At 38.5% G+C, this 13,804-nt stretch overlaps 1 protein-coding gene across 1 annotated transcript in view; it reads right to left on the bottom strand.

Moving 5' to 3' along the window:
* cntn4 (contactin 4) overlaps positions 1–13,804 on the bottom strand; it is a 170,912-nt gene that overhangs the window by 80,322 nt on the left and 76,786 nt on the right. Inside the window, exon 5 of the mRNA XM_072382884.1 lies at positions 12,485–12,580. Coding sequence (XP_072238985.1) covers positions 12,485–12,580 — 96 coding nt within the window. The remainder of the gene's footprint in view (positions 1–12,484; positions 12,581–13,804) is intronic.

Raw genomic sequence — 13,804 nt, 5'->3', positions numbered from 1 at the left:
CATGATAAAAGACTGAGAATTATGTTTCCGAAAGTGTAGAGCTTGACTCTAAAACAGTTTTAGATTTTTACTGCTGGTGTAAAACCAGAGCAACATGATGCTGTGGAGTATTTACTATTCAAGGTAAGCAACACTTTGTACCCTTTAACACTTCAATGTAATTTAAAGGGGAACTCCGATATTTTCAAACCTAGACCTTGTTTCTGGCATGAAATACGTTTATCTACTCACCGAGAACAGTTTGGTGAAAGTCGGCGTTCTTCGGAAGATATTTAGATTACTCGAGATCCGCATATATCCATATAATGGGAGAGAACAGGGCAGAGACAATGCAGCCCCTAAATAAGGCATTATCTGTCTTTATTTCACCAATACTGTAAGACGAATGAATGAATGAACGCGTACTATTGCACTGTTAGCTCACAGCTGCTGTGTTGTTGTTGTTGGCGGCTATCGGGGGGCTTATAGAGGGCATTCTACACACTCGTCTACTGGGATGACGTCATCAATGTCCGCTGCTGCAGCACAGCTTATTTACTCAGTACTCTGTGACAGTTGGCTAACTTCACATGTAGTTTGCTACTGATAATTTTGTGAAACATGGCAGGATATTTATCAGATTTTGATGATGTGGACGCCAACTGTGAGTACGATGGACGTCCTTACCGGAGTGAATGAGCTGTGCTGCAGCGGCGGGCGTCTATGACGTCATCCCAGTAGACGAGAGTGTGCGAGATAGATTAAAAAATACCGGAGTTCCCCTTTAATAGGTGTACTTTAATGCGTTAACCTTGTATGAGCTTTATGTATGTATAACCTTTGCCTATCTGGCTGCATGGCTGACAACTAGCTCTGTGATGCTATGACTTAGGCTGCCCATTTCAACTAATAAGGAACAATAAGAGATGCAAGCAGTATAGCTCAATTGGTTAAGCAGGCATCCTCTACCTGAGGCCCTTTGCTGTACCCCCCCCCACACACACACACAAACACACTCACACACTCTCTATGCCCCCTTTCCTGTAGATCTATTGTCAAATAAAGGCCACTGGTGCCTGAAAAAACTTTGAAAACCCTTACAAACAATAAAAGGGAGAAAAACTGGATAAATTTAGTGAAGGGAAAGTGGAAATGCATCACTGCAGATGTTGAAGGGTCTACAAGTGGCTCAGAAAAATCTGATTTGTGCTTAATGGCTTGAAGGACAAACTTAACGATCTTGTGCGGTGGTTGTTATGGAACTATAGGCTATGTGCACATACATACTGGAATTACAGACTAATGCTTGATTTTTGAAGAGCCAGGACTGTAAGGTGGGTGCCTGTACAAGCTACTCTGAAAATAGATCTGTAGATCTAAGATTTGTAAATCAGCATCTTGCATGGACGCTCCCTGAGAGAGGGAGCAAAGAGAGAACACAGCTCTTTTTTATGTGATTTTGAAAAAAAAAAAAATTTATGCATTCGAATTGAATTATTCATGTTTGGCAGAGAGGTTAATAGCACATTTTTCTGTTATATGACAAATGCACATATTCTGCTGTACTTTCAATGTCTTTGGGTTTTGGACAGAACAAGCCAGCTGACATTTCTGTCACCGTAGAATTTTGGAAGTAGTTTTAGTTTAGTTATTTTTTGATAATAATAAAAAATACACTTTGTACCTAATAATTAGAATCATCCACAAAGTGATATTTATCACATGCCAGATTTGCATAACCACAAATTGTGTGTATTTGTAATTTTATCTATTTGACAATCATATCATGAATTATGAGTTGCGGTGGAAAAACAATCTTATGGTACATCAAAACGCTTTCAGTAAAAGGGTAAAGACCAGCCAGAAAGTATAGTGTACTTACTGAGCTGAATTCTTTGCAACATTGGACATCTTCGTACTGCTGTGAAGTGTTCGGGATTCAAATTAAAACTGCGCTCCAGTGCACTGCTAAGCAAGTAACGCGTGCGGACGGAGCTGTCATGTTTTCAACAATTGTTATTTTCCCCTTGCACAGCAGGTGCCAGCGCATTTCTTCTGGGATGAAATTTCCACATGCACTGAGGGATTTGTGTTTATGTAGCGGCAGAGTGAAGCCTGAGGACACGGTGTCTGACTGCAGCGCAGCAGAGGGGACGGAGGTGCTCACAGGTCATAAAAATAATAGAGAAATGGAATCAGGATTGTTTTTGACACACAGATGTGGAATCAGATGAACACACTGTATATGTGTCAAACTAGGTTCGGTATCTTTAGCTTTGCCCTCTCTTTTATGTTTTCATACCCCACACACACATTTCACACATTTCAGAAGCAACAATAACAACAGGGATGTGTTACTGTAAACTTTAAGGAGCTTAAAAGGAGATTTAGGAAGCACGCCACTCGCACGTCCTCTGGGAAATGTGTGCACGCCAGCTCAGACTCCTCCGTGACCTTTTTCGTACGTGATTAGAAGCTCCAATCAATTCACAGTGTCACTCTGAGAAAATGCAGCATATCCCATTTCATGCTACTGTCATGTTGTTTGCTGCTTGTCTGTGAAGTTTTTCTCTGCTAAAAGGTAACTTCTACATTATGTCAAAACTGTGGGAGAGAAAAGGCTCTGCGAGCTTGGCATGGCTGGTGTGACAGTAAACGTGGTATTATTTCAGAGAGCCGAAGTCCCCAGACAGATGAGGAGGGAGAAATATGATTGAATATGGGATCGTGAAAGGAGATTACTCATGAAAATGTGTCATGTGCTAATCAGATTAAGAGCAAAGTAATCCCTGACAAAAAAGCAAGAGAGAAACCAAAAAAAACTAGCTAGTCATATTTTCACAAAAAAAAAATACCAAAGGAGTAAACACGTCCTTCCTCTTGGTGCCTTGTGAGATTAAAAACTGTCACTGTCGTCTGAAGGTGCCTTCAGAAGAAACTCTAACGTGTTTTATTTGACATGGAAGTCCAATTTGACAGCTGTTCTGGTTGTTATTTGAATACTGTTGCAAGACATCTGACAAAGCATCAAGCAGAGAACAGTTCAAATGAACTTCCACGAGATTGTGAATGCTATATCTATGGGTTAAAAAACTGTCACTTTCCTTAAGCTCAAAGGAAAACTCCAACACGCCACATGGGGATTTATATTACTTCTGTTAGATGTCACTCTGTAATAATCCAGGATTTTAAATAAATGTTTCCTTGATCATTCAGACCAGTAGATAACTCCGAATTTCATGCAGATGACAGGGTTGGAGGAGGGTGAGGGTGAGGGTGGGGTGAATGGATTACACACAACACTTTCAGTCATGGAATGTGAGTTTGAAACCCAGGTTCTCACAAGTGATTATGTCACTTCCGGGTTGGCTTTAGGTAATAAAATCACTTGGTTAGGGTTTAAATCAAAACCACTTTGTTTGCGTTAAAAACTATCAAGACAAGATCTAAAATAGCAACAATGCTAATGGTCACCATTTTGATATTTCACATACAGTTACTCTCCTGACCACTATATGTTGCATATTCTTTGAACATAATTAGTTGTAAAAAGTTGTTTTCCTGTAAAAAAGGTCTTGTCACTGTAGTTTCATATCTTTAGACTTGCTTTCATGAACTCAACATTTTGTTTCCCCCCTGAAACTGTTATCAAGACAGTGTATTCAGATGTGCAAACTCTTAAAGTAAATATACTGCTTAAAGGTTCACAATGTGATAATGAAGTGGGAGAAAGTAGGCAGATAATCCAACCTTTGATCAGTCAGTGTTTTGAACTTGAAGAAATGAATCACAGTGATTACTTTAGAAGTGAATATGTATCAAACAAGATTTGCTTGAATAGAGCATTAAGTTGATACCAGAAGAATGTGCCCACCACTGGCACCAATAACAGCCAGATTACTCTCATGTAGCAACATCTGATCTGGGTCAGAAGAGTCTAGATGTTGCTGTACACACCTGCTCAGAAAATCGTTGAGATATTTGGGTTTAAGTCTTGATTTCTAGCTGGCTTAAGGAAAGGCTTGATATTGCTCACTACAAGATAGTCTCTGAACAATCAGTTACACCAATGTACATTGTGATACCTTGACTTGACCAATTGCTGTATTCTGGTACCAGTGAGTCTTTCCTGTCGTGTCCAGGACATACAGTAAATGTTTGAAATACGGCATCTTTTTCTCATCTGAGATGCAAGATCACGACTGAAGGGTCCAATGGAGGAGACTGTTTAACATATGCAGTCTGTCCAGACTGTGCTATGAATAAAAGATCAAAGTATGGACTCAAAGGATGTTTCCTCACTGCTCCTCTTGTACCAGGTATGTTTTGCCATCCAACAATGGCAGCAGCAGTTTGTGCTGCTAGCTGACATCTGTTTTGCAGGTGGACATGGCGCATTTGTTGATCCCGATGAGCATCTGTCACGTGATGCTTACCTGGCAGAAGCTTTTCTTCCATTCGCTTGCATGGCTAAGTTTCTTCTGCCAACCTCAAGCTCACAGATGGCTTTGTTCCTTTGTGGTTCAGTCAGCCGTGGCATTGTGCAGACACGTGGCAGAGACCTCACTTTGTGAGCCTCTACAGCCCTGGACCACATGATCCTCAGGAGCAGTCAAAGAGTTTGTCAACTCACTCGAGGAATCACTGCTCAGTCTTGGAGAAAATCATTATCGTCTTCAGTTGTTAATCAGTGAAGCTGAACAGCAGACATAGCCAGGACAAATTTACCTGAGTAAAAGACAAATGGCCTAAATTGTTCACAATAATGATCGGTAATGACCAATAAAACTGATATGATTCAATATCAGCAGACTTGAAAAAAAATATGTTATCGGACTGATTTATTTTTAAGCAATTGAGTTACACTCAAAATAGGACAGAAAAATCTTTCAAAAATGTTTTGATTTCATCGGCTGTGCTCAAGTTATGATGTCACCATATGTGCATTATCAACAGAATATCAATATCTAATTCTTTTAAAATCACACTTATTATTATTGTCGTCATTACTGGTATAACACAACCAGTAATGACAAATACAGTTGGTCATCTTCCATGGCCTTGACCTTATTTGGAGTGAACTGTTAACTCCACCATTGTCCTTTAAACATCCCAGGCAGCAGCAACTAGTTTTGTAACTGTCCTTAAAAGATATCAGCAGAGAAAACTCCATCAAATCAAAATAATGGAAAGTGACAATTACTCCCTAATTTCATCATGAAGCCTAATTATGCAGAACTAATCAAAGACCCGAACAATAGTCCCGTAAAATGCCGTTAAATTTAGTTCTATTTATAAATAACAAGAAATGTCATCTCAAGGCACTTCAAAGATACAGTCCAATTTAAGCCAAATAATTGTAAAACAATCATAATCCAATCAAATATAATTAATTCAATTCCAAATTAGTCCTTTTCATACAAATCCAATCTTATTTAAAAAGTTGCCTTGCTAAAGAAACCAACAGATTACACTGAAGGTTCTCTTTGATTCAATGCCCCATCTTGAGCATGTACAAGGTGACTGTGGAAAGAAAAAACTCCCTTTTAACAGGAAGAAACCTTTGACGGAACCAGGCTTTGGAAGGGCAGCAATCTGCCTCGACAGGATGAGTACTGTCTCACTTACAAACATATTTATCTCTTATACACTATTTACTAAGCAATCTTCTTAACAATTTTACAAAGTGCTTTACAAAAACATCCATGCTGCTTGTTCGGCTTCTTTAGCTGGGATTTCACCGTTCATATTGTCAACCGCATTGTTCTGGTTCTGTGGAAGCTTTATGTTACGATGGATCCATCATAACATAAAGTCATAGGCTTCATTCAGTCATAGCTTCTATTTGGTAAGTTTACATGCTTGCTATTGACAAGGCTTCATGTCATATGAGGATTCAGTGACACCATAATCATATAAATAAAAATAATTAAAAAAAAAAGAAAATTTTAATGTGATCAAGGTGAAGACTGAAGTCTTGAAGTTTATTGAATGTAGAAGGCAAGATAAAGAGTCTTTTTAGATCGGAACCAAACAGCCTTGTTCAAATACATTAAAAAAAGTAACTAAGGTTAAGCGGGGTCATCGTCATGCTTCTGGTAAATAATGTTTGTTCACGATACAAGCACCACAATGCTGTCATTACATTTCATGCAACTGATTATCAACAGGTCTGCTTGCTAGTGACCCTTATACTAGGTCGATTGGCTTACTTATTACTCAAACAAGCTGTCTGCATCTAGTCCCAGTCCTTCCTATGGGCGATATAGGTGTCGCCTGGAGCTCCATCTACTGAGGGGCACCACTGTAGCGACACAAATTTATCCTGACAGAGGATAAATTTGACTTGGCTTGAGGTGAACGCCGTTAGGCGTCCGGTATTGAAAAGGACAGCAGAAGAACATCAGAATAGAGGTGAAATCAAGCCAAAGGCAGTCATCTATTCTTTTAGATTGTCTTTCTCCTCTTTTGGAACATTGATGAGCAAAATAAGCTCTTAAAGTAGAATATTAGCTTACTTATTCATTTCTGTTTTGCATGACGGTTTAAATGTGAGGAATGTGTGTACAATTTGTGTCCTTGTTTTAGAGGAAATCAATTACAGTTTTTTGTTTAACAGCTCTGTCCATTCATTTTCTCTACAAAGACTTTAATTTCTGTCTTATTTATTTAGTTGGTTGCTTCATTCTGTGCACTGCTGTTAGGAACATTAATCCAGCTCATTTCTAATGATTTTGTCCCGCTGTATACAGGAGGTGTTAAAAAGAAAAGAGAATATCTGGAGGTCCATTTTAACCTTCTTATAACAATAATCTTTTTTTAAAACACTCCCAAAACCCGATGTAGAGTCACATGATCTCTTTAATTTAGAACTTGACTTTAAATCAATTGCTGTCAATTACAATTATTTGTATCACGAAAAAGTGCCAGGCTACAACGTACAACTAAAATCTGGAGGTTTCTTGCATATTACCTGATTTGGTTATGAATATATAAGAATTTCATTGAAAGAAATTATCTCAAGTTCAGCATATTTAATATTCTAATATATATATATACTAGTTCATATTCATACATCTTCTTTTCCACCTATTTTTCACTTATTCTGTCATTATTGGTTGCATTAGTTTATTAGTCTATATTTACATTATACATTCATACAAGTTTTGGACTTCATGACTGAGAACAATGGCCTGTGGCTACACATTGACTTTAAGTGGTCCTCCCTGCATCTTTGCTCACAGATAACTGCAGTTTTAGTTGATCACAGCCAAGCTGGCCACAACTATATGTGTTTTTTCTGCATTGTGGCCTGATTGCTTGGTTTAGTAAATCACGTTCAGCAAACTAACATCAAACAGTCAAGCATTTTGATTTGTGGTGTCTGTCATCTTACTGTCTAACATTAAACCTGTAGTGCTCCATAGTGTAAGCCCTGAGTTAGATATGACAGATGTTCACATCCCCATCAGTCCATATTCATTCTAAATCTCTCTCTGTATATAAATATGTATATATAATGCATGGATATTTATGTATATATCACCATCACTGGTCCTTCTGTCCGAATGCATCTATCTGCATGGAAGAGCCCATGCTGCATACACCAGACAGAACAGCTGTCTGCCATGCATAATGTGTCCTCTGAGAGGCCCTTCTGGCAGGTAAAAACCAACCAAAGCCTTCGGTATTTGTGGAGGTTCCAATCACTGTATAGAAACGTGTGCAAACATATGGCTCTGAGCAGGGATGTGTAGAGGTGTTTTCTTGAAGGTGCCACCCTCGTGCAAGATTTAATTAAAATGAAACAAGGTCCTTGTGTGTGACAGAGTGGCCTGACAATCATTACTGACTTATTATTGGCTGTCAGGTTGCTGATGCCTCACTGAGATATGTCTCCTTATGCTGAAAGAGTGTTAGTGTAAGTGTGAATGTAATTTACTGAACATGTATGACTTTCTCCAAGTCTCAGCTAGCATATTTTTCATCTGTCAAAGGTTGTTGGCAGGTTTGCCGTGCTGCTCAAACCCACCTGATAAAACAAGGAGCTTTTTAATTCTCTTCCTGTTCAGAAGCAAGAAATGTGGCTCTTAAAATGTGGCTTTCAAGCTCCTTATTCATTTTGACCAACTGAAAATTGCCAGGAGAGGAAATAGTTTCTCTCAATAGTCAAATCTCCAACAGAATCAACAATGATCGATGTAATGAATACAGAAAATCCACATTCACGTTTTTTTTTTCATTTGTGTTGTTGAATTTATGTGTTATACACTCTGTTGCAGATCTTCTGATAGGCCAAACAGATTTGCAACAAAATAATAAGCAGAGATTAATGACAGAACTGCTTCTTGAATTTATGCCCCAAGTAGAGCATGAAAGAGCTTTCCCTCTGAGGCGCCACAGCTTTTTTACAACTGTCTAATATAGTGTTTTCTAATCCCATAAACAGTGAAATTTATCATAATAACTTCAAACATGAACTGGAAGCCTGTTTACATTTAAATCCCTGCACTATATCATGATTTTGTGAGATTTAAACACTTATTCCGGGTCAGTTATACCTAATAAAAATGTGAATGTATTTACTATAAGCCCCCTTGTCTCTCATTTGTCTCTGTTAATCGTGAAAAAGACATCTTCAGTGGTCTTACCTGCACAATAGAGTAAGTAAAGGTACAGTTATGCAGACCTGAAGTTATGGAATAGTTATATTTCATTGCAGGCTGGTAAAATGTAATGAATAAACTATGGATGTAAACATGCTTGCTATTGACAAGGCTTCATGTCAATAAATGAAGTGTCCTAAAGTTTGGATTTGATTCAGTCATGATGCGCTTAACCAATCTGCACAGCCAGATTATCGGCCACAACAAGGCACAAGTGTCATTCAGATACAACAAAGCAACGTATCAGGTCAACAAAGAAAACCCTTACAGTCAACCTGCGTAGCTCTCTTTGCCTGCTGAGTGGTTGCTTTTTATTGTTGCCAGTTTTGAATACTCTGATCCTCTCACTGGCAGCTTGGTGTGTATTGATGTGAGGGTTTTAGTGCCAACAGTCTGGCCTGGATGTGTGGGTTAAGCCTGTTGAATTTTGATTTGATGTTTTTTTTTTTTACTCTCGCTCTCAATGAATGATTAGATGTGCTGAAAATAAACCTGTACTGTTGTGGGGCTGATATTTATAGTAAGTACTGGCGGGCTGGTGGTTTTATGATGGATTTAATCTGTTTTTATTAAGAGGCTCAGTCTAAAACATGCTTATACATATTTTGATCAAAATTTGTCCATCGCATGTGAGAGTTATGGGGAAAGGTTAACAATTCAAAATGTTATGTGTTATTGGCATCTGTTGAACGCAGGGAGTGCAATAGAAACAAGCAAGTGACTAGTTAGTTTATCCAACCGGATGACATAGCGAAAGAATCTTCTGTTACAGCTGAAATATCTACTTCACTAAAACAGACTTCTGACATCCTGTGTCGGCTCTGTTTATTAGTGAGGAGACATATGTCTTGAGGGGGCTTTTCATGGGCATGAGGATGGCTGACATGTTGGTATTATTTCCCTGTTGGTCTTAAAAGCCAAGCCCTAATTGGATTACATCAGCACAAATTGTCAAATATGAAATGATCCAGAGAGACAACTTTTTATAGTACAGAGAACAAACAAAGACGTGTCAGCTGAACTACTTGCAAATAAATAAAAAATTTCAAATTGCCATCAGGCTCGCTGAGCTTCCACCAGGTACAACTCGAAAGGATGCAAGCTCCAAACAATTAGGCTAAAATCAATTCCAGGCACGCAGCATTTTCAACTGTGGCAGACCAGTGTATGAATCAGTGATATCTGTTAGCTGGCTGTCAGCTGGGGGAATGTAATCAAAGCAGCTGCTGCAGTTAGCAATTGCAGTAAGAAAAGAGACAAAGCTGTAAAAGGACACATCTACTGCAATTACAGAGACAATCTGAAGTTTTTTGCAGGAAAACTAGCTTTTGATTCAGAAACAGCATGGTCACATTTATGGTGTATCTGCATACCAGAAAAAAAAACAAAAAAAACCCACTATTTTGTGTCCAGTGTTTCAACAGTTAGTTAAAGCATCTTTTTGCTACTGCTTAGAAAATATGTAGCTTAGGGTCTAAAATGACTAGAATTTATGGGAAAGCGCTAGTCTGGATCGCTGAGAGTATCAGACACGGCCCAATGTATACTGATCAGTGGCAGCATACATTAGGCAGCCAAAGCATAGCAACAGGAGACGATCATTGGTAGTGAAAACAGTGACAAAGAAAAGAATCAGTTGATGCAAAAGTGGCATAGTGTAAAAATCACTATATATAGCGTTCACACAAACTGCTAAGAGATTTTCGTTGATCGAGTTGTTTTAGATGGTGAAAATTGGCTGCTGCGACTCCTTTTCCAACAGCTGTTAGCTTAGCTTCCTGTCAAAATTCCTCCCTGTTTCCCCAAACAGAGCCTGCCGTCTATCAGCGAGCAATCTCAACAACTGCTACAACAATTAAACAATTACCACTTGTTGTCTAGAATAACAAAATGTAAATGTAGCTTAGAATATGACTGCTGTTTCATATAAACTTTAAAAAGCTGTATGTCCTGCCTAATAGCTGCTAACTAGCTGCTCGGAACATCATGCTTATTTCATTGAGGAGACAGCATAACTACATTAGCCATGTTTTGATTCTAAAGATGTTTCTTGAGTACACACTCATAAACAACATATGGAAAAGAACAGCTAAAAAGAACACCTCATGTTGACAGCATAAGAAGCACTGTTACATTTTAAAAGTTACATTAGTGACTGTGTGTATTTGATTGATATTTTTCACAGATTTGAATGTGAATACATTTTTGTCATAGACTGTATCTGAATAGCATGTGAAAATATGTTTTTCAAATTCTAATCGATTGACCTTGTGCTCCGTTGAGGCCTGATTTAATGTCTCCGCTGTTTGAATCAATCCTGTCAAATGTTCAGGATTTGAGATTGAGACCCTTTCATAACTATACCCTGTTCTCATACAGTCATACAAACGAGTTTCACTTGTCACGTTACAGAGGCTTAAGGCGTTTCGATACTTTATAAACTTTAAATCTTAGACAAAGTTTATCTTTTTATATTTTTACATTTACATTATCTTATATTAAAACCTGTTTGCTTTATTCTGTGTTGTCTGGGAGACTGAGTGTCAAGAAATTTAAATTCTCAGTATGTCTGAGGCTGTATTGCAGAATTGACAATAATGCTGACTTTGACTTTGACTTTTAAGTCTGACTGTCTATCTCATTTTTTTTGCAATACTAACCCAAACTGGTATTGATCTCCTCATTTAGCTCTTGGCGAGAAAGCAAATAGCTTGGGCCTTATTATCCTATTCAGACGATGTATGTCTTCAGCTTGAAAGCAAACAATGATGAATAAGAACAGTAGGGCTGCACAACAATGAAAAGTTGAGGCAGAATGCTTTTACTGAACTGACCAAAGCTTTTTTTTAGATCAAGCAGATTGTTGTCCTTATATTAACATTAAATAGCCTTTTTTTAAAACTATGACCTTGATTAATAAGAAGGCTAAAATGTAACTTTAAAGATGTATAAGTAAATCTAACCAATATGTCAAAGCATCTTTGTCTTGACAAATGGTTCCCCATGGAAACAAAATCTTGAATATCTTTTTTATCAGTTTACCAAAGCATAGCCCAGTCTCATGAGAAACTGTGTAACAAGTATGTTTTTTCACTTGCCAAAAACAAGCAGTGTCATCATTCATTGTTGAAAACTGTGAGATGGCAACATATGTGTGGGCAGTTGTTTTATGCAGGCGAGTGTCCACGTTAACTGACTGTAATAGCACTGCTTTAATATTAGAACATGTGAACACTTAGCCATTTATATTTCTCTAATCCAAGCCATGCACTCTTAATCCCAACAACTTGCAAATGAGGATTGTTGAAAGCATTATGTGCGCCACAGTGTTTTTATGTTGAAAGATATAGAAGATGAACAATGCCATCATGCAGCAACACATGGCAACAAAGTACCATTCACACACACACACACACACACACACACACACACACACACACACACACACACACACACACACACACACACTCACTATAGGGATCAAGTTATAATTGTCAATTATATCTATGCTTTTGAAATATGGGAAGAAGGTACCCAGAGAGAACCCCCACACACAAGCAGTGGGTTGACATGCAAACTCCACACAGAAAGGCTCCAGCTGAGACTCAAACTAGGAACATTCTTAATGTTAGGTGAGGTTACTAACCATGCAGCCCTGTCTCTGTAAAGATATCTATTCAAGGCCTTTATAGTCAAACTGCAATGTTTGGCACTGTGAACCAGCATAGATATTTTCATGTTTTGCCATGAGGTCTGGTTGCACGTCACCCTCTAGTGTGAAAAAAAATCTGTTTGTTTCCCTGTTGGGTCTAATAGTCATTAGAGAAAAGTAATCTTACCTCCAGAATGTGGTGGCGGGCCACACAGCAGAACCACTCCTTGGCCCTCACGTACCGATACAGAGCTTCTTCTGTGGGTCTTGAAGTTTTCCAAGTCTGAAAAATGAAAATAAACACAGCAATAAGTAAAATTTTAAAGTCTACATTAGTTTGTAGCAGGCATGGAAACACAATAGGAGTCGTTAGCTCTTAACCTGGTGAGTACACAATACACTCACTTTGTAGCAAATAGTTCCTGGTCTTTATTTCCTATTGACTTCAGAAAAACGAAAGCTTTTCCTGACAAACACGCAAACCCCAACGGCCAGGGTTCAAATTCAGTGTGTAGACCGCAGTGCAAACCACTGAACCTCCCGAACAAGTCTGCAAGCAAATCATATTCAAATACAGAGGTACGTGAAACTCTGTTGCTCAGCTGGTGAATGGACCACTTTCCACTTTAAACCACTTTAAAAGATTTCCTGAACTTTCAGTGGCAACAAATGGAAAAATCACAGTTGGAAAACAGCCTTTGGTGTTGCCTCAGGTCAGATTCACACCCCCTGTGTGAATCTGCGCTGTGGATATCCAAGACTCACTGTGATGATGCCACAAGTATCAGAATAAGTTAAATTAATGGCCCCAACAGGGACTCTCGCTGAAAGAAGGAACCAGAACCAAAATTTTCTTTGGAAAGAGGCTCAGGTAGTGCTGTTATGATTGGAAGGCTGGAGGCTTTATTCTAAGTATGAATACTTGAATACATATTAATAAATCTGTGTGCGTGTATCCCTGATCTCTCAGCATTCACCCACATTGAGACTTTCAAGATGAGGTTGGTGTGGCAAGTCACACATGATGGATTTTAATAGCTCCTTTAGTAATCAGGTTACCTTTAATTTATTACGCCCATTTATTACGCCCAGCTCAAAGCTGTCCTTGGTAGGGTTTCAACACCAAAAGCACTGTTAAACTGAACTAATTTTCTTTTGACAAATGATGGAAACAATAGCAGACCAGAACCACCTCCAACAATTGGTCGCAATAATGGTGTATTGAGCTCGGTGAATGTAATTCAGACATCACATGGGGGCTTTGTGTCTGCACGGATAGTGTGGGTAGTAAAGCAGAAATGTTCGTCTTTGGGGCATATCTAAATCTCACCACTGTTAAGCAATTTAACCTGAAACCTACAGAAATTTAAAAAACATAGAAACTGGACATGGTGTGGCAACAACATTAAACAGCTCTTACTTTGCAGTCTCATTCCAATTCTACAAACTAAATAATAACCTCAAATCCAAAGAAGTTCAGATGCAGCATGGAAAAAGAATGATTTGC

The sequence above is a fragment of the Leuresthes tenuis genome, unplaced genomic scaffold (assembly GCF_036924035.1).
Source record: "Leuresthes tenuis unplaced genomic scaffold, fLeuTen1.0.hap1 SCAF_3, whole genome shotgun sequence".
Taxonomy (NCBI): Eukaryota; Metazoa; Chordata; class Actinopteri; order Atheriniformes; family Atherinopsidae; genus Leuresthes; species Leuresthes tenuis.
Note: the sequence above shows the minus strand (reverse complement) of the source record. Positions and strands in the feature narration are given on the sequence as shown.